The 25,800-nt window shown below is 39.2% G+C and overlaps 1 protein-coding gene across 4 annotated transcripts in view; it reads right to left on the reverse strand.

Annotated features, from left to right (window-relative positions):
- Nucleotides 1-2,745: 2,745 nt before the first annotated feature.
- Nucleotides 2,746-25,800, reverse strand: part of LOC126561792 (RNA polymerase II elongation factor Ell) — an 84,004-nt gene continuing 60,949 nt past the window's right edge. The window contains exons 2-12 of one of the 4 annotated variants that reach the window (XM_050218111.1): nt 21,935-22,187; nt 8,849-9,123; nt 6,203-6,706; nt 6,058-6,128; nt 5,827-5,983; nt 5,533-5,745; nt 4,875-5,003; nt 3,812-4,000; nt 3,103-3,277; nt 2,958-3,031; nt 2,746-2,882 (exon numbers count right to left, since the gene is read on the reverse strand). In XM_050218111.1, the coding sequence (XP_050074068.1) occupies nt 2,780-2,882; nt 2,958-3,031; nt 3,103-3,277; nt 3,812-4,000; nt 4,875-5,003; nt 5,533-5,745; nt 5,827-5,983; nt 6,058-6,128; nt 6,203-6,706; nt 8,849-9,123; nt 21,935-22,066 (2,022 nt within the window). In that variant the 5' untranslated portion in view covers nt 22,067-22,187 and the 3' untranslated portion in view covers nt 2,746-2,779. Of the gene's footprint in view, nt 2,883-2,957; nt 3,032-3,102; nt 3,278-3,811; nt 4,001-4,874; nt 5,004-5,532; nt 5,746-5,826; nt 5,984-6,057; nt 6,129-6,202; nt 6,707-8,848; nt 9,124-21,934; nt 22,235-25,800 lie in introns of those variants that run through there. The other 3 variants (XM_050218112.1, XM_050218113.1, XM_050218114.1) reach the window with 3 other exon arrangements.

The raw sequence follows: 25,800 nt of genomic DNA on the forward strand, positions 1-25,800 counted from the left end.
ATATTTCTTTGGAGTTTCTACTCTATCGTGAAAATTTACCCACATAAATTTTTTAGACCTTCTTTACGTGCTTAGAAACGACGAGCGAAGCAACGTGGAATTGAATGCACCTGAAATATTAAAATTCAACACAACATTATCCAATTTTCTTCACATTGATGGGTGAAAGCTTGAATGCCCATTTTGTGTAAATACAAGCATGTTTGAAATTTGTTGTTCCCTTTGTCATGTTTTCATTTTTAAACATAATCAACAATTCATGCCTACGATGACAGCAGATTACCCGTCGGAAGCTCCAGGTGACACCTGATTTTTTTTTTTTTTTGTCTTAAAATGTCTATACCTTTTCCACTTTTTCAGGTCGCCAGAGTGTACTACCCCTTTAAACTTACTTACTTGGCTCCAAAACAAACTAACTTGTCGTCGCCATCAAAAGTCGTTGAGAAACAAAAACAACTATCGAATTTTTAACGAAAAATCAAGTTTCAAATATAATTAAATTCAAACTGTGGTAACAAAGTGCTGATAATCTAATTATCTGATAAATATACATGTATTGGTCGGAGTGTTAGTTTGGAGGTGTTTTTAGTTATATGGGTGACCTTGAGTGATATTTGTGTAGCTAATATTTCTTCCCTCGTTTGATGCACGTGATTTTCCTCTGTATAACAAAAAGTTATTGCGAGCGTGCGTGGTTTATGTTGTTGTCATCCTTCCTCTTCTGATCCGATGCGACGATCGCAGCAATAATAATGGCACATTTTGCCAATCTGGAATTCTGCATCACAACACAGATCGCGAGTACACGCAGTATTCTTGTCTTTCCAGAAGATTTGAATAATTTAACTCTTGAAGCAGTCGCAAATCGCGTTATTAAATCGAAATGCCACGCTCTCGGTGCTTCATGTTTTTTTTTCTTTTTTTAATCAAACGATGTGTTGCGACAATTTAATTAGAATGCGTATTATTTTTTCCTCAGTTACGGAGTGTGGCACTAATATCTCTTTTGTTTTCAGTTTTTGAAATTCCACCGCATTTACTATAGTTTCTCGGTAGATTTATTTACAACAAGATAAACAAAAACAAAACAAAACTAGAATTAAATTGAACGAATGGCGCGCGCACTTGGGGCTTTCATGCGAATTATTGTATCTCTTACTCTTGGTAGACAACAAGTTCGTTACTGGCACACCATTGTTAACGGTGTTGCACTTGGTACTACTTATTGTTATCACTACTAAAAGTATCATTGATTCACAACTTGTCGCTCCCTTGGTTTCCATTGCATATTCACAATGCACGATGCTTGCTTTTACTCTGCACTGCTAAATCCATATTTGCTAATTTTAACTGTGCTTTCCATAACCCGCGTTGGACGAAGGGCCGCCTTTTTCTGACTATTTGTCATAACACGTTCACATTACCTTCTATCCTTACAAGATACACAATCAATAACCAATTAACTAACGGAACAAACAAAAAGGAACACTAGTTAACTAAATAACCTTTTTTTATATTCCCAAAAGCCGTTGATTAGCGCCGCTGCGCAGCAGATTTAAGATATTTTGCTATTTTCCTCTCTGTGAATCCTTTAGCATATGCGAATTTAATCGGAAATTCTGTTACATTTTAACATTTCGTGCAATACGACCGACCACGGCGTATAACTGCAACAGGATCAACCTCAATCGAGCATATTTATTATGTAGCATCATACGTTTTTCTGTTTTATGTATGACGCAGCTGCAACGGGTTCCAATAACATGCTCCTACAAAATTCAACGCCATTGCACAATCTGGACGATTGATAGATACAACTCTTCTACGGAATCGCACACAACTCTTGCTCAGTTGGTTTCTGGTGATAGTGTTTAAAATTCCTAACATCCGATCCAGTTTCTTACGAATAACTTTTTCTTTTTTCCTTGTTTTCAAAGCGAAACGTTGAACCTGCAATCAATTTCATGACATGGATGTTTCCGAGATTTGGCAAAGGTTTTACGTGGTGTACATAGTCGTGCTTTCTTTTGAGATGGTTTCAATTTCCAGTATTGATTGGACGATCGCACAGCGAATGCTGAAAGCTTAGAGTTACATCTAGGCAAACCGCAATCTAGGCAAATCTAGGCATCACGTGGCAAGGACTGGCTACCGAACTTTAGTATGACAAAATGTATGGCAATCTTGATATAGAAAATCATTATACCAAACAAAAAACGGCTCCAGCAACTAACGACACGAGACAGAGATTCGCTCACGACTACAGGGCCCAGTAATCAAATTACATTTAGAAACATAATAAAACTTGGAAGCTATTACAGAGCGTTGCAACAGGGCTACGATGACCCTGTTAGGAGCGCTTATTTGAAATTACCACAGAAAATAGAAAGAACATTAAAATGTGCAATTGCATTGGGCGGTATACTGGATTTAAGCCGACAAGTCGAATTTCTTTTCAAAGAAATAAAGTATTGTGACAAGCATGTATTCATTGATCAATGTGAACACAGCTCAATAGTGCGATTGTAAAAAAAAAAAAGTTACCTTGTTCCATTCATGCCATGTCAACATTTTTTAGCCTGCATTTGATCGGAGTCCTGATTGAGTTAAGGTTCGAAATGTGACAATAAATCTTTCATGTTTCGCTGCCATTGTGAACAAACTAGAAATCCGGTTAGAGCATACTGAATGACGATTGACTGATTTATCCATCCCGTCGAAATAAATATTGTCTTTTTCAACATATAATATACGAACGCTTCATGTGTTTCAACAATCGTCAGTAATTCTCCTGCGGCCTACACGAGCCGTTGGTTATCGAAGTGTCGTAATCACGCACAAGCAGCTTGATATGAGACAGCTTCTTGTGAAGATAGTTAAACCTGCAATAGTACGTACAAACAGCAGTTTTAACATAGCTCAACAGCAGAAAAAAGCACACCACACATTGTACCTACCGTTCTTTGTCCTGTTGAAATTTAACATTTTTAATACTTTTCTCGTATTCTTTCAGAATTTTCATTTGAATTTCCTGTAAAATAAAACATGAAATTCATTCGTTAGAATAACCTTTCACTTGCCATTGTTTGTTTTGCATCGAACCTTGTATCGTTGCGTATCCTTCGGTTCGTGTAGCAGATCATCTTCGTACTGAGCAAATTTCCTTGAAGCATTCTCTAACACTTCATGCAGTCGCCGGTATTCCTTGTATTCGTTGTCAAATTCAGTCTTGTATCTACGCCGTTGCTCAACCGTTGTTATCCTTGTAAATTGATTGCTAAAATAAAAGGAACAAATGTTAATCATACCTCCTCGCGTAATCAACATAATCATAAAACGTAATCCAACTAAAAGAAAGCTACATTTTGTGGGGTTAAAAGCTCACGATACTACAGATACACAGCTACGGGTTAGATACTTCTATAAACCATTACCGCAATTATACTAAAGCATACATCAAGTGTAAATCAAGTTGCTTCATTTTGTATTATTTCATTGTTCGAACTTTCTAGATAATGTTAATTTATTAAACAATAAAAGCTATACTAGTACCATACGCAGTAAATTGTTTACCATGGAAAGAAAGCTCAACCTTCGTAATAGGCATATGAAAGCGAGAGTTTAATAGTGGAAAACGAAACAAAAACAACAAACAACAGCTAAGAGGTCAAAGATGTAAAGTGTTGGGAAGGCACAGAACAACGTAAAGGAATATATATGTATTACTAAACAGAAACGAAACGGCCGTACGGTACTGCCATCGTTACACAATTGGATAAGAATTGATAGTGCACAAAAGAGCAAGCCTTACACAAAATCATCTTCTCCCCCGCCGTTCATCTGCTGCGCACCGTCCAGATAGCCGGTATCGAATGGTTCCCGTTCAGCTTCCGTTTCACACACTGACGATTCTATCCGTTTGGCAACATCGTTCGATACCAGTGAGTAACTCAAACTAACACCATCTTCTGATTCCTGGGCGTTAGGCGTTAGATTAGGTCTAGAGACAAACCGAATGTTTTCAGAAGAAAAATAGAAGAAAAAGAAACAAAAGCATATACATATCAATCTAAACGCCGAAAAGTGCGTCAGAACGACTGTCGAGGATGATAACTAGACTGTAATGTAATACGGATGTAAAAAGGTTAAAATATCTTTTGGTTCATATTAATTTATGAAATATACCCAATTAAACATCCCAATGAACTTACATTACGTATCATAAGAAGAAGCACATAATAAAAGAACATTATTGTACAGCAAGACAAAAATTTGGCTTGGTTGCCATCATAAGATATTTTTTATCTGAAATATGTTATTTTTTATAAGTGTAGAGAAATACATAATCATCAAAAATAAGTCAAGCGCCAGTAAAATTGTTAATTTAACATGTATGAAAAAGCACTATTGCAAAATTTTCTTTTAAATAAATGTTCTTTTTAAAAACCAATTCCCAAAAAGCTTAAAGAGCGTTAAAGAGCGTCAGGGATCGGGGAAGCGAATTGCTCAAACATCTGATTGTTAACTTCTGAAGAGCTGGATTTGATTAACCCTCTCGATCGGCCAGTAAAATTCTATAAAAGTCGCAAACGGTATTAAGTTCCTTGCACCATAATATTTAAATTTAACCTAACCTATTATAGTGAAATATTTGAAAGCGGCCAAAAATACCCGTAATTAAACAAGCATCATTTTTGTGAGAAGGATTGATTCAATATAAACATTTCCAAACATACTTCACAAGACCACCAAAACAGAAGACCAGCAAATAAAATAATACAAAAATTGGATGGCATCGTAATGACCATCAAGGTAGCACGCAGAGAAAGAAGGATATGTGTAATCCATTTTTCCGTCGTACAGCCAATAATTACCCGTAATAGTGCGACGAACGTATGGAATGGTGATGATGTTGGTGGTGGTGGTGATTGTTGTGATCATCTTGTTCCCTCGATCGTGGATTCATATTACTACTGTCTCTGGAATCTGTAATGCCGCGCCTACTACACAGATCGATTCCATTTCATATCGATCGATGATGATACGATCCATGGAACATTTTTTTTGTTTTTCGTTCCCAGACGAATTATGATTCCAATCGTTCAACATCACCGTGCAAGAGAGACAGGAAGGAGGAAGTTAGTTGACAGTAGCAGAAAGACGAGCCGATTATATAAAGACGTGAACACATAATTATACATATCATTTGTAACAGCATTCAAGCAGAAGAGAAAAAAAACAGAATAATCTCGTTTATGTGATTTCTTGAAAAGTGTTTTGAAAATAAATAGTGCAAGATTTTCATATTTTTCCATACGTAATTTATACAAAGAAAAAAAAAACAAAGAATAAGGAAGAAACACCAGAAAACCAAACTACCCGAACTTTGTGAAAAGTACAAAAGCTCAGCCAACAAAAAATCTCACATGATAAGTAACACCCTTCGCAATAATAAACAATTATCTTGATTTCTTTTTGTCTTTTGTCGAAATAATCGTTTCACTCGCACAGAAAAAACACGATTGTGCTTACCTCGTATGGTCCGAACTAGTATCTTTCTTGTAATGACTGATGCGTTGCTTTTTGGATGTGGGTGTTGAGCCGATCTCTTCACTTCCAACAAGAACGGTACGCTTGGTACCCGATTGAGGACTGTTCCCATTATGTGTACTAGAAGGACTCTGACCGGAAGTCGACGAGCCACCGTCAGAGCTTAGCGGAGGTGTTAAATTTTGCGGCCTTCTCCTATGTATTATCAAACAACAAAAGTCTAGTTAGCACGCTGTTCTATCATTTCTGATAGCACAATTTTTAATCAAACCGTACCGTTTCACAGCTTGTCGATCCTGTTCCGAGTAAAATGGCCAGTCGTCCTGTACCTCGTTCCAAATATTCCGGTGTAGTATAAGCACCCCGTCCCGAGTGCTGGATATGGTTTTCAGTATTTGCTGAGTACATTTCATCTCCTCCTTTCGCACGCCATCTATCGGAGGAAATAATGCCGTTATCAAAAACTACTACTTTGCGCACCTACTTCTTAATCCTAGAGAAACATACCTTGCTGCAGTTTCACAACTAACTCTGGCCGCTTATATGGCTTCAACGCTAGCATGTGGATAAGACGCTCTCTGTGTGGATCAAAGCATGGTTTAGCAATCTTGATCTTTTGTCGGCTATCAGCAAATGGGAATTATACACTTACTTTATGTTACACTTCATGTAATCGGCATTTGCTGTCTTGCGCCCATTTGCTACCCTATTTTGGACATTTCCATTTTCCGACAGCTTCTGTTGGGATTGCTGCTGTGAGTGGGGTGGATCGTGAACGGTATGTTGATATCCGGGCTTCTGTTGCACCGGAAGCAACTGAGTTGGTTGTTGCGATTGATTATTTTGTGGAAGCAGTGGCTGCTGCTGCTGCTGTTGTTGTTGTGGCTGCGGTTGTTGCTGTTGGGACGACTGATGCAGACCGTTCGTTTTAACTAGTTTTGGTGATGTTGCTAAATTGTTATAATTATTAACACTATTATTAGAAGTTAGCTGGCTTGTTGCTACGGAGGATGACTTATTCACAGAATTGTTGCTATAGATAGAATCACGTTTGTTTACAACTGCTGCATTACTACTAGGAATGTTACGGATGGCCGGGTTTTTTAACTTCACCTTACGCCCAATATCGGTTTGATTAGGTTTGATTTCCCTAGTGCTGAAACGAAAAACAAGAAAGAAAGTTATATTATAATCACCTGCTATGCTAATACCTGCTATTTGTTTGTAAAAATTAAATCAAATGCATGTTGCTAAAAGCAATCGATCAATAGCAAGTGGCTGCAACACAAAACAATGATTTTCATTTATTCAGACTTGTTCGTGTTTTTTTTTTTATTTTGATACAAGTTTTGCACATGTACTACAAACAAGAGGTGCGATGCTAAACTAAAACTGATCCATTTTAGCATTGACCTACTTTGCAAAGATACTTCGCGGTGAGTTTTACGTTTTTGCTACTTTCCCATCGCCAAAACTTGTGCGCGTTCATCGCACCTGAAGGACGACCGCATTATGCTAAGTTTCATGTGATATTGTATGTTTCGCTCTGCCAGGGACAACAGTATAAAATCAAAATATATCCTTCACAATGGCCTCGATTCAGGACAGCAATTTAACAAATGTTGTAAGCGCAGTTGTTCCTAATAGTTTACTACCTTTCCGACAGGGCCAGCCGATCAATGTAATTATTTTTATCTTATTTTCTGTTAGAAAATATAACCCACATTTCCAACTACAACAAACGTACTTCACTAGTCATTTTGATAGTATCATTTGAAATGCAAAAACAATTATGTCATTAACTTTATACAATCATTAACCGAGTATGCCCGGGATAAGGCAAAGAATAAGGAGGAAATGCCTTATCAAGATGATTATAAAATTTATTCAACACAAGCGGTGTTGACAATACGGCACTGGACCGTCATTATTAATTATAAATAAATAAATAAAATAACTTTATACAATCATAATATTAAAGGTATTTAACAAAAATACAAATTAGTATCTTAACTTAAAATGTACCATTTTACAAAAAAAAAAAAATGGCAGCAAAACCCCACAATGTAATAGCTGATTGCCCACTAACGCTAGTTTTGCAGTTCACGATCCTCACTACCTTGCCTTCTTCATCAACAACCAACAAGTGCAAGATGAACCCAATTTCAATACTTAATGGTCCACCGAAACATTTCCGGTTCGAAAGCACATAGGCAAAGTAGCATGTAGCTTAAACACTGATCGTCTACTGTCTGCCGCACCATACATAAGCTGGTGCCGCACACATTTACGTAAAAAAATGAAATAAGAAAAACGTATGTTTCTCTATTTCTTTCGATCGAGAGCTTTCGAAATACTCGCTCTGACTGTTGTTTGATGTTGAGTGTCGAACTCTATGAAGAAACCCCACCACGCAAAACGTGATGCAGCGCGAAACAGCTTAACACAACCAATAACATGGTGAAAGGTACTTCAATTCATTTTTTTTTTTGTTGCAATATTCCCCCTGTGTGCTTTCACAGTGTGTCTCACTTTGAAATACTACTCGACATTGCAAATTATATTTCGGTTTTTAAGAAACAGGGAAAAAAGTCTCCCTTTAGGGATGATGTACGAAGCATTCCAAATAGCGAAAGTTATTGTACCTTAGCGACATTTACGTAATGCGTTGCATAATAACAACAGGGTGTGGGAGCCGTTCTGCATGTTGTGTGGATAATCGAGGACCGCATGTAATTCATACCTTGTTCTAACCATTCGCAATAGGTAAGCTAAAAACATTTTAACCTTAGTCATTAAGAAGCTTGGCTAGACATGACAATACAAACATTTTCGAATGTTGTCTGCCCCAAAGAAGGCAACTTTTTCCAAAATATTTTATGAGCATTTCTATCACATAAACTCTTTATATATTATTCTTCTTGGCTGGATTAACTATTAGGTCACGCCGGCCGACGTTCATTCTTGCATGCCCAGTGAGAATGCAAGACAACGATGCGGACGGGACTCGAAACCGCTCGTGCCCTTCGTGAAAGACCCTCTCTAACGCCAGTAAATTGAAGTCAAATGTTCATATGTTTACCTATATCGCTTAGGTTCTACATTGTCCTGTGTACTTCACGAAGTACAGTACAAAATTGATAAAACATTTTAAATTTCTTTATTTACTGTTGATCTCTGCATCAGAAACACCCCCAAGCATGATCTCCGTTTAATTAGAAAACAGAATGTAGCGTAAAATATTTTGTCATACATAGTATGATCCAATAATGCTATTACCAATGAAGTTGTAACATACCATTTGTTCTTTTGATTTTCTTCCGCAGCCGCCAGTCTATGCCTCGTCGTTTCATACACATCGTCGTTCGCGTGTATCCGCATTTTGTGTGGAATATGGCCCATATTTTGTAGCTGGCCCTGGGCCTGCTGAATGCACTCAATCGACCCAGTGTCGATGTCAGTAATGGAGAAGTTAAACTTCTGCACATTGTTGCCTCCGGATGGAAACGATAGAAAGCCTTGTCCATTCTGAAGAAACTGAATCGACGGATTGTGTGAAGTACCTAATTTTGCCTGCAATACACAAAAGGAAACAAAGAAAACATTTGGTGAATAATTCTAAATAATTCTAAATTTATAATGTAACAATACGGCACTGGACCGTCATAATTATTTATCAATAAAATAAATTTATAATGTAAATACAGTGTAGCAAAAAGCCATGCAGCAATACGCCAGGACGTTCCGGTTCGACAATTCCTTGTATTAGCATATATGATCACGAGCATCACCGTATGCTGAATCAGCGCCCTATCAAAAATCACGTTTATGCGTTTAAACCTTATCCAAAAAGTTTGATTACATTACGAGCGTAAACACTTGTTGAGCTGTGGCTTTGATGAGACCATTTTTACGTGCTTTTTTCTTACGAATCTTATTGCTTTAAGGGGTGCTGTGGTTGAACAAACAAAACTGTGGTTGAAAAAAACTTATATGAATTATAAGGATGCATGGCATTATATTTTTATGAAGTTACAAATTTGTTGAAAATTTAAACACCATAACTTATTGTGTAATTGACTGATTACCAGAAGAGTAAGGACTGTCACAATTGGCTATTTGAAATTCAGTTACTTCACACATTTCAGTTGAAGTTTAGTCTAAATCGGGAATATAATGAAACCCAGCTAAGACAAATAGCAGATAACGTCTGAAGCAAAAATTGGAAAAAATTATTACAAATTATTTCAGTAGTGCCGATTCCATGAAGTTTTCACCAATTACAATACCACAGCTATTTTATGACTTATGTAACAGAATAAAAACATATAAAGTGACGGACAATAGTTTAAAACACCTGCTGTTGTACATCACGTAAAAATGAGATTTTGAAACCAATTTTCAACGAATTAACCTATTTTTTGTATAACTAAATTGAAAAAGTTATAAAAAGCAATACGTCCTGGCCGTTCTACATGTATAAAAGAAATAAAAATATTCGATTCGATTCGATTAATTATTCAATCGATTCTTAATTTTTTTTCCATTCTGATGAACATATAATACCGCAAAATAAGGTCATTTAGCTTTTTTTCTTATAGGAAAGGCCTGATCGTATTGCTTTAACTTATTAATACCACTTAGTAAAGATTGTGAGTCTTCCTGCACCGATTTGAACACTGGTCCTGTCGTGTGAAGACCAGTGCCGCTGTCGCATACACCACCGAGCCGGCCCAATTAATCTATTCATTTGCCATTAATCAATTTTAAAATTCAAACAAAAAATTCTTAATAATTTTGGGCCCATCCAGACCGTCCCCTCGTAGTGAGGACTGACTAACCAACTACGTGGTATCGGTAGTCTAGAAAGCGATTTCGATGAATGCCGGCTGCGGACCTTAGAGGGTCGTTAAGCCAAGAAGAAGGAGAAGAAGAATTAGAACAGGACTGCCGATTCGAAGCATAATTATCAGTGCTGCAACCATAAACTCGGAACTGCTCTGGTATCAGAATGCTTCTATAAAAAAACAACTTCCTTCTTCGCTTGTTTACATTTAAACGTCAAACCGAAAATGTTCGATCGACTAATCTGCCAAGCAATGACACCCCTTCCAATTTGGTCGTACGATAAAATCGTATGCCACCGAGCAATGACACCAGCAAAAGTCTAAATCAAATTTTCAAAACCGCTAAAAAAATTATTTCTAGCCAAAGACGTTTTACTACCATGACGATTAATTTTACCTTTTCTGATCAATTTTCTTTTATATTATTAAAGAAAAATAAATAGTACAACACAAACATGTTAAGCGTGAATTATTATTTTAAAAGATATTAAACTAAGGAAATGTCCTAACATATAACCTAACGTAATAAGGCTTTGCAGACAGGTTAGAACAAAAAAAGCCGATCGTGTATCAATAAACAATTTAAAAAATTATGAAAAACGCTTGTTAAATGTAGAAAGCTTGTCAACGCGTAGAAATAATACATCACTTTCATAATAAAACATCACGTCATGGCTAACGTGTAGATCATGTAGGATGTATCACTAATAATAAATACATTATTAATTTGTTCGAATTGTCCACAGCTGTGTGGAGCATCATCTTTCCAGCTGTGTTAAAAAGTTCACATGTTTATCTTAATCTAACCAGCAGCATCGCGGTAGCATATTCCACTTCGTTGATAAGATGCCCGGCACTGTTCCGTTATCGTTATCAGTGTTAGTTATTGTTAAATATACTAAACGCTTCCCACTTATCGATACAATTCACCCGTTCCACAAAAACCACACACACACATACACACGCTAAAGCACAGAAGTACGGACATGTCCGATAAGCATATGCAACAAGTCCAGTGTAAACGAAACGCAACACAACCATCGATATACACATTGAGGCAAAAACTGATCAGTCCAAACTAAACACCACGGATCGTAGGGTTCGGGTTCGCCCTATTTCCGGCATCAACAGCAACAAAACCGAATCAAGTTCTCTGATATGGACCATCCATTTGCTGTTTATTTGTTCCAAGTGGCGAATAATAGTGTTACGCTTGACTTACTTTACGTTAACTGTTTGCCGTTCTCGGAGCAGTTTCATGCTCCTATAAACTATCCAACCTACGAGCTTAGTCTTTTTTCACACTTCATATGCTTTTCTGCATCCTCAATGCGAACAAGTATTCAGTAACACACAAAACATACTTGAGGGAAACTACTACAACAAACAGGAAGAAAATAAAACAGATGATCCATGCCATCCTTTAGGGTGACATGGTAAATTCAACCAATGACGAATAAAAGCGTTACTTAATGATAGCCATCCCAAGCCTCACTTTCCATTCACAAACGCCCGACAAACTGTGCCAAATGAAACTGAAAGCATCGTGTTAATTGGAGATGCTTTCTTTTCCTTCACAAGATGTCGCCGCTTACCGTGGAATGTCGTGAGGTACTATTTTACACTGTCTTAGTTACTTTTTGATGTAAATATGTCACAAATGTGGGCTTTTATTACCGTTGTGTGCAGCGTGTACATGTGATGCGTATGTCTCGTAACTCATTACTAAAAGATAAATGTCTAAAACACTTTGCTGAGGAACACTTTACCCTACATTCTGACTACTATCTAAATGAGTAACAGAATGTTACAGAATGTTTCAGGTTCGTTTTGCTTGTACGTGTTGTACGGATACCGGTCGGTCGAGATGAGAGCTACGAGTTTAGGATCTCAAGACCCAACGTCGAAGCTAAGAGGGTAGATTATGATGCTTTGAATGTTCGCCGGAGTTCGGCAAAATATTTCAGTTTTCTAACACAAGCCACAATTTATCCATCAAACTGTCACTAATTAATCTATCAAAATATCATTTACAGTAGATGTTTCGAACTCTAACCTTAAATCATTTTTTTACCGTTAAAAGTTATGTTAAAAATTAACTACATTTTTGATACAGTGACGGTATATAGTTTAAAAACACCTGCTGTTGTGCATCACATAAAAATGAAATTGAATAGCCAATTTCGGCCAACGAATCGGCCCATTTTTTTGTTTTAAAAATAAGTAAAACATTTTGAGAAAACATTCCTATTAGTAGAATGTAGAATGAAATGTTATGAAGTTTAAAAATTATGTGGATTACCCCAATCCACTTTTCCCACTTCCCACTTTCCCTTTATGCTAGAGATGTTTGGTTTGATGTTATAGTCTATAGTATTCATATCCGAGAAGGAAATATTCATATGTATACAGTGACCACCAATAAACTAAGACCACCAACAATTGCAAAACAGATAAAAAAAAGATTGTGAAGTCAATTTACAACGAATTTACTTCGTTTTTTTGTAACATTTAATTGAACATTTTGGAAACATGTTTCTCTCATTGGCTGAATCGTGAAATCGCTTTTTTCTGTTTTCATGAAAATATGGCTAAAACATAATACCATAATTTGACAATACGGCGGCGGTCCGCCATACTTAATAATAAAAAATATAATACCATAAAATAGGACCATTCATCAATTTTAAAATTCAAACAAAAAATTCTGTATTGTTTTGGACACCCCTTCTTTAAATTTTACAACTCTAGAAATGATTTCTTCTTCTTGGCTTAACAATCTTCTAAAGTAACGCTGGCCATCCAATGGCTCACTTGCCGATACCACGTAATTGGATAATTAATCCTAAGTACGGAGGAACGGTCCGGACCACCCCTAGAATTGGTTAGGTGTGCACTAATAAAAAAGTTAGATTTTTCTGGGTCGAAAAAATTTCAACATATTTAAAGTTTTTTATATGATTACACTATCATCAATGAACTTCTGAAAAAAAAAACAAAGATGCTGAGGATATTTTGGTAGCTGATAGCCATTCTACTAAAATTTGTTATAATTTTACCGATTAGAAGTATTGAAATCAGCTTTTTGAAAAGCGGACATTAAAGTGGTCTTATATTATTGGCAGTCACTGTATATCTATATTTTTTTAATTCCGAAAGAAATGGGCCTGGGCGTATTGCTCGATGGAAATATTCACATTTTATACTTAAAAAGAAATTCGGTTTCCGCGTGTTAAAAATTGCTGGCTCAGAGCCATTATTATGAGTGAAAAAGTGATGCGTTCTGTCAAAAATGTATACCGTACGGACAAAAATAGATGAACTCTGTCAATAATTAATTAGGTAAAGACAAAAACAACATGGAATCAAAATTTGACGAAAACCAGTGTAAAATTAATATGAAGTTATTGGTTAACGATATAGGCCTGATTATCTCTTACAAACGGAAAAGTCTGACAAGACAAGCTTGTCAATACAAACGGATGATAAATTTGCATTATGAAACCGTTCTTGTGACAGACAAGTTTCGTTAAGCTATTTTTTTTCGTTAAATCTTCAAAATCAAGCTGTCAAAGTGATGAAACCAACAAAAAAAAGCCAAAAGTGTAAACAACTGTTCTTGTTGAGAGATATTTTGTGTTGTAGATGATATTTAGAATATCAAAATGTTCTTTTTTTTTAAATTATGTGTTGATGAAAGAACAGAAGATCTTACTAAACAGCGTAGGCTGTTTCGTAGTATGTTCGATTCTTTGGAACTTACTAATCAGGCAGTCTGCCCGTAAAGGCAAAAGGACTCACGCCGAAAGAAATGTTGGCTGCTACGCTGCAGTTTCTTGCGGAGGGGAATTACCAAAATGGAACGATTTTCCTCCGTGGCATTTACCAAATGTTTAAATATTTTGGAAGAAACGTTTTCGCCCAAATACATTTCGCTGGAACAAAATCAGCAGCAACATGCCCGACAATACTTTTTTCCGTCCTTTTCTTCGAGAATATCCATTCTGAAGTAAAAGACTCACATTTTGGTTGGAACCACTTAAGAAAACGAACTGGAAACACACACAGGACCGAGTGTGTTTGGCGCCTTTCTGTTTCGAATAGCTGATGGAAAACAATTTGACAAATACGAATCTCTGTTTGTGTTAGAGAATACAAATTATTGGCAGTGTACTGGTAAGTTTGCCTTTCGTTAATTTTTTTTTCCAACTGACAACACAAACGGCTAACACAATTGGAATCTTCCGTTTTGGACTACTTGTCTTGACAATTTGTATGTGATAATCAGGCCTTATGATGATTTAAATTGTCAAAACGCTGTTGACGTTTAGGGGTATATTCACATATGCATACCCTTTACTGTTTTAGTGTATTCCTATCAACAATCCTAACTGGTCAATCGTCAGCTTTTAGATATTTAAAACACATTGGAAAGTCAGGTTGACGAAGCTATAACTGAAACACACACACTCACTCTCTCTTTCTCTCTCTCTCTCTCTCAATCTCTCTCTCTGTCTCTCTCTTCCTAATACCGGAGAAAGTGTAAAAGCTTTCGATGTCTCTTCAGAGTGACATTGAAAACTGCCATTGCAATTGTGTCATGATTAATGACATACGGGAACACGGCTATTAATTCAAAAGACAAAAATCTGCAACTTTCAAGCTTCGGACTTCGATATTGTGATGCGTTTTTAAGTATCGTCCTTTCTACATACAATAATGCAAACAGAAGCAGAATAATCAAATTTAAGATTGGCAATAACTATCGTTTTTGTAATCTTACATCTCCATCAATTTAACAAACGAATATCTCTCACTCTTTTCTTGTTTTGGCCTTTCACTGCTTGCTCCTTTTACATCTCTCTCTCTCTCTCTCTCTCTCTCTCTCTCTCTCTCTCTCTCTCTCTCTCTCTCTCTCTCTCTCTCTCTATCTCTTTTCCGTTATCATATGCTCAAAAACGCAATCTCCAACATGGCACCATGGTGAGGGTTGATACGTAATGAAACTTCTCTCTAACGGCAGCGGCAGCGGCGCCGGCAGCACATGGCAAATGCGAAAAACGTCATCATTGCCCGTGCGTCCACGTCCTTGGGGTCGTCGCCTATAATGACGCACGATGAGAATCCCTCGAGCCAAGCCAACTTGTTGCTGTGTGTGTGTTTTTTTTTTTTTTTGCATTTACAGTCCACCTCTCTTTGATTGCCGATAATTAAAAAGAACAAAACTGAAAACAAAAATAAAATTGCACCACTTTTGACGGAAAACACAACACATTATTACTGAAAATCATGAATTATTCCGTGAGGATCAAGGAGCTTTCTTGTTTAACAGTACTACAATGTATATTTAGAACGATAATACTAGCTGCCTTGTTTTGTGTATGAGATCAATCTTCAGGTTGTCATTAAAGTGTTTCGTTTGTAAATCCGTGAATTTGATCAAGCTTTTAAGAGTTTTCAGTGGAAAATTTTAGAGTTTAGCACACTCAGTACGATTGGCATCTTACGTCACGAGACGCCGCAGCAAATGAAGCATAACGTAAGCGCCACCGTCGGCTGCCGCCACCGCAGCAAATGCACAAAACTCCTGCAGCAACATAACCTATTGTGTATGTGTGTGCTGGCGGGCGCCCTGGCCACATTTTTCGCCCCCTTTCTACTACTCTTCATCTCGGCATTGCAGCAGTGTAACAGCGCATTGCAATGTGAGATGTTCCCACTCATCGTCGCCCGTATAGCTGCCCTGTCTCGCTGCAGCGTCGAACTTGTTCCTTCTGTCGTTATTCAAAAAACCCGTTCGATCGAAACGGATAGTAAGGGAGATAAACTTCAAGCTTTCGTTACTCCAAACTGGCTTATGCTTTATGCTGCTCGGTGGTGGATGAACATGTTACGCAAACGGCTGGTGCCTATTGTTGCGATGCAGAAATCGTCGAGTATCGCCTCGTTGTAGATCGATCCGAATCTGAGCGAATATTTCTATTACATTACACTTATATCTACACCCAGACATATTCAACTTGATCACACGAATTGTTTCAATTGCTAATCGAACATGATAATGTCATGCTAATTTCAATGGACTTATTCTACTTAGTCTCAAAGCAAATAATTTAATAGATTTTTTTTATTTTCCAAAAACTGGGCAGAATAATGAAATGTTTGTTTTAAGTACAATAAAATGTGTTTGCGTAGATTCACTATCACTCTACTATTACTTTTGCCTTCTTTTAATGTACGGAACACATCCTGGCGGTTGTGACATGTGTACAAAGCGATATATTTCCGGAAAACGCAAAAGCGCACCACCATACAACGTGACTTACAAATTAAAAGTAAATAAAAACGCGTACAAACAATCTATGCATAATGACGAGGGTTTGTCATCTACCTCGGTACAAACTAGCCAAACTGGATGAACCTTGCGGAGTGTGTCATACAGCCTAGCAGCGATCGTTTTCGTGGGTTACTTTCGAGTACGTAAACAGCTCTATACACAGCTGATAACTCACACAACCAAGGGACGGCGGCGGCTTTACAATTACATTCAGTATGCAAACGTGTGCAAAGCCGTGCGGATTCGACTCCCTCGAACCGTATATGTGCCTGCCAGCTAGTACTGATGTCCCTCAGCCGACACTGCTGCGTCCTTCACACAAACAAATTCCAACAGATACAACCACGCGCTTCTTACCTCGGCAGTGCTGCACGGTACACGCGCGACTGCAACGATTGCCAGCTCGACGCACCACAGCTTCTGTAAGCAGCGTTTTCCAATAAATTTGATGCATGCCCCAATCAAACTTACCTCAAGTGGCAATTGGCAAAAAGAAAAACAAAGTAGGGTGCTCGAGAAAAAAAAAACCTGTTTGGTGGAGAACTTTCATTTTGCCTCTGGTGTGCTGCCCTACAGCATAAAACAAAAATGAGGAAAACGTTGTACTTTGCAGTCGTGCCCCGCAAGTTAATTCATGTAATATTCCCCAAAACCCATTAATTGACAATATTGATATTATTCAATACAAGAAGAACACACGTTCGGGCACCACTGGGCGAAGGAAGGAAGTATTCTAAGAGGTAAATCCTCAAAAAGTTCTCGCTTGAACGGAGGCAACATTGTTGCAGCAGATTAGGAGTTGGAACTGCAGATCAAGAGAACGGACACTAAGCATCTTAGGAATCAATTTTTAAATCACAAAAAAAACAGTAATATATGGGTTAACTCCCTTTTTACCACGATAAAATTACAAACATGTCTATTTACGCAGTTACGATTATTTGTAAAAAAAACTGTATGAATATGAATTTACAAGTTACAAATTGTTTCCCTCAATTCAACATTGAGGGCTGCTCAAAGGCACGATAATAGGCCTGATTGTGGAACCCAAACGTCTTCTCAAACGTCACATAATTGTCACTTTAGTATTATGACTTTCCGTTTGACTATCCGTTTGGCTAAATCAGACGTTTAAAAGTCGATGACAGATCTTGGACAAACGGAAAGTAAAAAAAAAAAATGCATTGTCTGAGCCAAACGGAAACGCGTCAGTCAAGTGCAACGGAAAGTATAGTTTGCATTCATAAAAACCATGTTTAAGCGTAAATCTATGGAAAAGTGTATATATTTTACGTGGATATGTTATGAAAATCATTTTGAAGTCGTTTTAGTAATTTTATATGGTTGTTTGCAGGAATTATTCTGAAGCAAGAACCACGAAAGTCCACCACGAAAAAATGTCCACCACAAAAAGTGTATTATTAAACCAAACTGATCCATTTGTCACTAGTGATTCTAGTGAAAATTAGCATTTAAGGACAGGTTTAATTCGAATGAAATCATCTGTGAATGTATGAACTGGGCAAGCTGTGCATGTATCGTCAAAAGTTTCGTCAAAAAGTAGACGAAACTATTCGTCGACTCTAACGGGAATACCATAATACAAATTTGCTTTCCGTTTGGCTTTAACAATCAGGCTAAATAACAGCGCCGCTCTGCAAACACGAGGATAAAATCACATCCGGAAAGCAGTAATTGGGATATTTTCAGCTTTAACTCATCTTTTGTTCTCAGCTTTTGTTACACCTTTTTTGCTCTTTTCGAGTAATACTTTTGGAGGTTTCTAAATTGAAACATTCGTATAGCTCGATGGAATTTGTGTTAGAGTCCAGGACTAACTTAGTTCCTTACTTTCTAGGTGCTAAATTTGAGTCTACAGCGCCTCCTTTCTCTCTATCGATATGAATTGACTGTATGGGCTGGGTCGTCCGGTACTATTCTCATGACATTACCAGCCCCGAGGGCTAGGACCTGACGACGCTAAATCGCTGCACGATGGTGCGATCGTCACAGAAAATCCCTTTCTTACCATTCTATATCACACATTTTCCAATAATTCCACATCAAATTGTTTTCAAAACGATGTAGCTGCATTTGCGAGCTTATGTGAATCATAGTTTTGGAGGCGCTGTTTCGTGTCAGCATCATACTTTCAACATTGTTTGTCAGCATAGCTTTATAATTAAATTTTGCTGCGATTATAATAGGAATTCCGAAACAAAACTGTTACAAACAGCTATAATTTTTATGTAAAAAAGTGGTTTGTTTTTATGGCCGTTGGTTTAAAATGATATCAACCAGTTTTAGGACCTCAATTTAGTCCATTGTAGTCATCACAAACCTTCTGCTTCATGATGGAAATTCATCAAGAATTTGCTTTGCGAGATATTTTGATTCTCAGACTCTTGCTATTAGCCTATCCGTAAGAGCGGCCAAAGAACGATAGCAAAAAAAATGTTAAAATTTAGGAAAAAAGATAGTTCATTTAAGCAACATTAAAGGAAAAACAAACAAGCTGATGACCAGCAATGCAAAGGAGAATAACATCAAATATTCATCTATGCCACAGGTGCATGTCTTCACTCGGCAGAACCGGATATCAAATCCCGTCCAGACCGTCTTCCCGTACGCAGGACTGGCTATCGATCAAGCTACGGATAAAATTAAGCCAATCAAAAAGTCAAGACCTCTCGAGGTCTGTAGCAGCCAAGAAGAAGTAAATCACCAACCATCAATCCATCCATCCAAAGAGATGGACCCTAACTATAAATTCATTGTAGAGCAAAAACATTATTTGCATAGTTACGTTCCAGATTATGAGAAATGTCCAATTCGACTGTTGTTTTTATTTTCCTAACCCATTCTTCTTCTTCTTCTTCTTGGCATAATGAGGCATACGTGGGGAATGGTCCGGATCGGATTTGAGACCCGGTCCTGCCGTATGAAGAACGACGCTGTTGTTACCGGGCCGCCGCCCGCAATTATTTATGGCAATTAATGATATACATACATAACATTTTTTATCAGAAAAGCTTTTAACTCCAGTAAACTGTTATGAACCTGTTCACTGTTTCGAAATATAAGAAGCAAGATGCTCAGACCAGAAAATGTATGTAAAATCCATCTCAGGTGGAGTTGCGTGGGAGCAAGAATACTTTCAGAAATCAGCAGAATAGTCTTCGCGTATTTGCTATCGTACTATTATAGAACATCGTATCTGACCAATGATGAAGGCGATTATTACGATGATGAAGTGGTCCTTGCTGCTGAAGTGAGGTTGTATCGCTTGTTGGCGTATACACCGACACCGACCACACTACCACCACCTGAAGCATTAAAAGCAGGCGTATAGCGCCGTGACGCCCAATGCCAGAGAGCAGAGTACGATACATTTTTACCCGCTACAACACGTCAGTATGTATGAGCTACAATGGACTCGTTTTGTGTGCGTCTGGCCATTCGAATGAAGCGAAGCAGCGCAACTGTCTAACGGTGTCAAATATTTAGGCCACCACCATCGACCTAGGAGCAGCAGCAGCAGCAGCAGCAGAAGGAGCCAAACCTCAATCATATCATCTTCCAACATGCTTGGAGGACAGGGTGTAAAACTTTCGTTTCAATGTGCTTCAAACAACATCCCAACCGGACAAAAAAGGTAACATATTCGTATAAGGCACACGTACTGAAATTAAGTGCCAGTTCACGAACACAAAAATTGCATTGCATGTCATCTGAAACATTTGTCTAATATTCCATAAATCCGCTCAATAATACTAATAGTTATAATTTGTGTTTTGCTCTAAGTAAGCCACAAAGATTTGCTGCTCCCTCTGCTGATTGATCTGCTTCTTTACATATGCGATTATAAACTAACACCAACCATGAACTTACTTAGGTCACAGGGAGCGTCGTCGTGTGTATTGTGCTGCTTAGTTACGCAACCACATGTGAAGCCGCCTCAAAATGCATACTATCACCCCCAAGGGCACTTACACGGTAGTGCCACCGTGGTGTACCTATTGGAGAGCAGCAACAACAACAACAACAACAACAACAAAAAGAAACCCGGAACCTGTCAGCGGCAAAGTCATGTATTGAATCGAACCAACCCCGAATGGGTTTCAGCGCACAATATTGCCTTGGTTCGTATACTTTCATTTTCCTCACAATCTGTCAGATTCCGGAGGTTCAGTCGGTGGTCAGCGGTGAATGTCAAAACTACATTCGAGCGCCGCACCACGTTCAACCCTTGATGAGCCCCAACAGTTGATCTTTATACGTCTGGTATAAACTTACAATTTCTTAAATTACTACAAAAGATTATAGCTCTAGATATGTATGTTCTTAATTTATAACTTGAATCGATATAAATAAGGAAATTTATATCCTCTAGTAAATGCATTGAATAGAATGCACATTGTAAATTTAAAATGTTATTTTAAAACTCACAATAAACAAGATGCTCTGGAGGCTATCGGAAGAATCTGCCGAAAGGTCGCACAGCATGAGAAAAGCATGCCTTCAATAAAAAAAAGAAACGATACACGCGTACAAGCATTCAAGGGTTCTCATAGTCACAGGGTTGAACAACTACAACTAATACCAATGCTTCACATGAACGCTTTTGAGTGTGTTACTTTGATGATTGAATCGTGTAAATAAGAACTCTCCTTAAAAAAAAAAACTAAATGCGCACTACAACGTCTGTCTTCTAGTCCATGGGCCTGACTTAACTAACGATGAAACTGGCTTTAAAATGTCAAAATGCCAAAACCTGATCGACGACTATCGCACAAATCGGTGGTCGTTCTGTTCGCATCTTTCCACAGGCCGATTGAAACCAGACCTGATCTCCATACGACTGGAACGAGAGGATGAGAAGAACGCTTCAAAAAACGTATTTCTTTTCCAAATTAGTTTTATGTTCTACAATAACCATTCGTTTGAGCGTTTGTCTTTGACGATCTAAATCATACAACGCAAAACCCGCACAACAGAGACTTGCGCAGCTAATCAGCACTAATGACCAAAGATCTGAGATTATCTAGCACCACGTGCAACACCCTCCTCCTGCTGACTCATGGGGAATTGCACACTGCATCAGCATCGCGCACTATTCGGTGTGCTGCAACAGATGGATGTCCTTTGGCGTTGCATGGTTATGTAAAGGATAAACCGGCATTTGCCTCTCGTTACTCACCTGCGTGCGTTGAAATTCCTCAATGGCTCGCAATGCCGAGTCGGTCAGTTTGACGAAAATCAACTCCTTGTTTTCATCGTTCAGGCTGCCTTGTTGTGACAATCCATAGCTCCCAGCGCACAGAGCAGCCATCTTGGCAACGGGGTGCTGCGCGCTCTACCCAACTGATAACCAGATGGATCCAATTGTGTTAGTTGTAATGGCACAGGGCACAGGTGTGCGTTGAAGAATTGGGATGAGCGACTAGGGTTCGCTCGTGGCAGCGGGGGGACCTTACTTCTGCGTCTTGGCAGTCAATGCTGCAGGCGACAATGATTGCACTACCGCTTGACAACCTTGCAGCAGCAGACAGCCAGACACAAGGGTCCGCAAAAGAGAACGGCGAACGCGTATGTGTTTGTGATGGTTGTATGTGTATATATAGAGTGAGCAATGCAAGGTAGCAGCAATCACTGTTGCTGATGTTTGGTTGTGTTGTTGTTGCAAAACAACCACCGTTTATGTCGATCGGCCAAACCTTCAGTCTCCACCTTCCACGGTTGGAGCCACCACCGCCAACAATAACAACAATGGTAGTAGCTGCGCACAACTACATACACGGCACACACAGCACTGCTGCAGTCACGCTGTGCTACTACTTCGTAGCTGAATCCGCCGCTGTACCGGAATCGCGAAGGCAACCAAAGGCTACGTGACAGCACACCAGTACACGAATTCTGGGCACTATGCGTTGTGTAGTAGTACTGTTGTGTTGATCTTGCTCTGTTGATCACTGGACACTTCTTTTCACTTTCTTCGGCTTGGTCGGCACGTTCGATGCTGCTTTGCCAATCACATACATTGGGGCCGTTCTGGTGCAGCCCGTGGCATTCGCAATATTGCGCCTCCGTTTCGTCGTTATTTAGATCAATTTTACTGGGCCACCTTCAGCTGGTACGTAAGCAGCAGTGGTGCTGTGCTTTGGTGGCTCTGTATTTCTTTCGCTGCCCGTACACTTGCCGATCACCCAGTACCATACACGCACACACACACAAACAGCACACTGGCCGTTGGAGCTTCCACCGATTTTGCCACGTTAAATTTTCAATGAAATATTTCTTCTTTTTATCTTTCCTCTCCGTTTGACTCACTGTATCTCTCTCTCTCTCTGTCTCACTCACACACCAACACACACGCGCACACGCTGACAGCCGCTTAACAGTGCAGCTCGGCTGCTCTCATTCCCTCACTCACGGGGTCGACCGAGGAGCACGCGAAAAGCACACCGCTCTCGTATGTGCACGCACGCACCCGGACTATACGCACACAATCCCACAGGCAGCACGCGCAGCGCGCACACATACGCACACACTTGTAACGAAGCGCGTGCGCGCACCTACTCCTTCTCGGTCACACTCTACCTTTCTCTTTCTCACTCTCCTCTCACTCTCTCCTTTTCTTTCTTTTGTACTCTCGTGGCGTATACGAAAGCTGCACGGCAAAGGCAAAAACAAGATCTGATCAACTAACGGGCACACCAACGGAAAACTTCTTTTCGACCCGTTCCGTGAACCGATTTTGGCGACTAAATATAATTCACAGTACCAAAAATTATGCACACCTTTTTATCTCCGTGTTCTATTATCTCCCTCAGCTCCGCCGCACGCTTTACACCGTGTTTCACCAGTCAACAGACGCACATTCAAACACTGGCTACTGGCAAACCACCACACTACACCGACGACGAGAGTGCGGTCTCGGGCAGGCAATCCATTACACTGAATGCACTATGAATCCGGTTTTCCTCCTTCCTACGAAGAAAAAAAGACAACACACACCACTGCCTCCTGTGATCAATCCCGTTAAGGTAAAGTGGAAGGGAATGAAGAGGACGAGAGAGGGAGAGACGGGGCGAAGGAGGGGATTCCTACTGTACTAGTCGCGGTTGCTATATTGTGCTCCACCATAAATGTTTCGCAATACCGATGTTCCAGCAATGGATCCCACAGATTGAGGTTGAATTCTTATGTGAAGTTATTTTCTCTTAAACCATTTGACCACTTTCTCTCCTTGATTTCGCGTCGTGTCGGTTCAATATGTTGCAATTGCAACACGCTGGTACGGGTGTCTATGTGCGTGCAATTTTTTTTTTGCATGGGACAATATGCATGATACACGGGCCTGCCTGTACGATATGTTGCTAGGGCAAAATGGAAAGGGCTTCCTTTTAGTCAGTGCTTCGAGATGGTGACCATTTCGAACGAAACTCGTTTCTGTTCTCACGTGGAAGCAATTATTTGGACTATAATTTTCTTACCTATCTTTTTTTTTTCAACACAGATTGCTCCTACACTTGTCTAGCAGCTTTTCATTCTACATTCTTCATTTCATTCGTAATTTTTCCTTTTTGCCAGTTTTTGATCTACATTCCGTTCCACGTCATGCAGTCTGAGATTAATTTTAAAAATTTTCGTAAAGACATCGCAGCAACCATTTCATTCTGCACGCATAAAAAACATTTCACCTTGACCTACTCTGTTTTCGAACGTAACATATAGAATACCGGCCCGTTTTCTCGTGACAGGCAGGTCTCTTCTACGGTATTTGCATCACCCATATGATCGTAAGTAAATATCTTTCTAGATTATTGCACTACACCACCTGATTCGCATTCAAAGCAGTCGACATCAAAGGAAACTGCTTATGCGACCTTCCAATTCCTACCGCATGATCGGCCCAGAACGGTGGCTGGGAAACCCATTTTCCGTTGAAGTTCAAGTCAATATTTTCATTCTTTGTTGATCGAAGCAGCTCAACAGTCGTACTGCAGCGGTATGTGGAAACGTTACATCGCACAATCTACGACCGTTTGTCTGCACCCTCTCACACACGTTTGAACGTTTGCATTTTGCCACATATATGCACGCACTCACTCACACGGGAAAATGGGGAGACTTTAAATACTTGGTTCTGTGCTTTGGCTAACCGTCTTTGATAAGTAAATGGAAAGTCAAGTCTTTCTTTTCCTTCATTTACAGCCTTGAGCCGAAAAAGCATCGCGATGCCATATCTTCTGTATTAGGGGTCAGGCTCATGTTCACGCACACATCCTTGACGCATGTTGTGTGTCAGCGAGTAAGTAAACCTCTACCCATATGGGTGAAAAAGATTTACCTTTTTTTATCTTTCCTTTAATCTTTGTGTCCGCCGGGCCAAGCAAGAATAGAATCGGCACCGATGGTATACCGACGAAAGACAGAATACGAAAGAAAAAAAAATTAATGTAACCTGCAGGTCACACTGATTGGATGGTGCGGTACACACACACACCGTGCTGTTGTGCACAACTACAGACACGTTCCTGCACACATGTTGAGCTCGCATATTTGCGCATTCGTCCAAATGCATGAAAAAGAAAAAAATACGCCGATCCATACGAACTAAACACACCAACGGACCGAAACGACAAGAGACGACTACGACGACAACGCAACGATAGGACAGGCTTGGACACGCACGCACACGACATTATGTAGGGGAAAAAAAAAGCTCTCGCCTGTTCGACTAGTTGGAGACAAGGAAACGCTAGACGAATTGGGACGATTCAAACACATTTCAATACCTGCCTGATTTTTTCGCTTTTCCATCCAATGCCCTAATGTGTGATGTGATCTGTCTGCCACGAAAACCCTACGCTGTCTAGTCTCCCTCTCCCATCCACTCGCTCCTTTCCCCTTCAGCAATACCAATACAAATCGTGATCGCTCTGTGGCCCTCTCTCCTTCTCTTTGTCACTCTTACATCACAATGGCCTCACAGTATTCTTCCCCACGTCCAGTTCAACTGCCAAAATCTGCTGCAATCCAAGGGCCAATAATCACCAGCGG

Source organism: Anopheles maculipalpis, chromosome 3RL (assembly GCF_943734695.1).
Source record: "Anopheles maculipalpis chromosome 3RL, idAnoMacuDA_375_x, whole genome shotgun sequence".
NCBI lineage: Eukaryota > Metazoa > Arthropoda > Insecta > Diptera > Culicidae > Anopheles > Anopheles maculipalpis.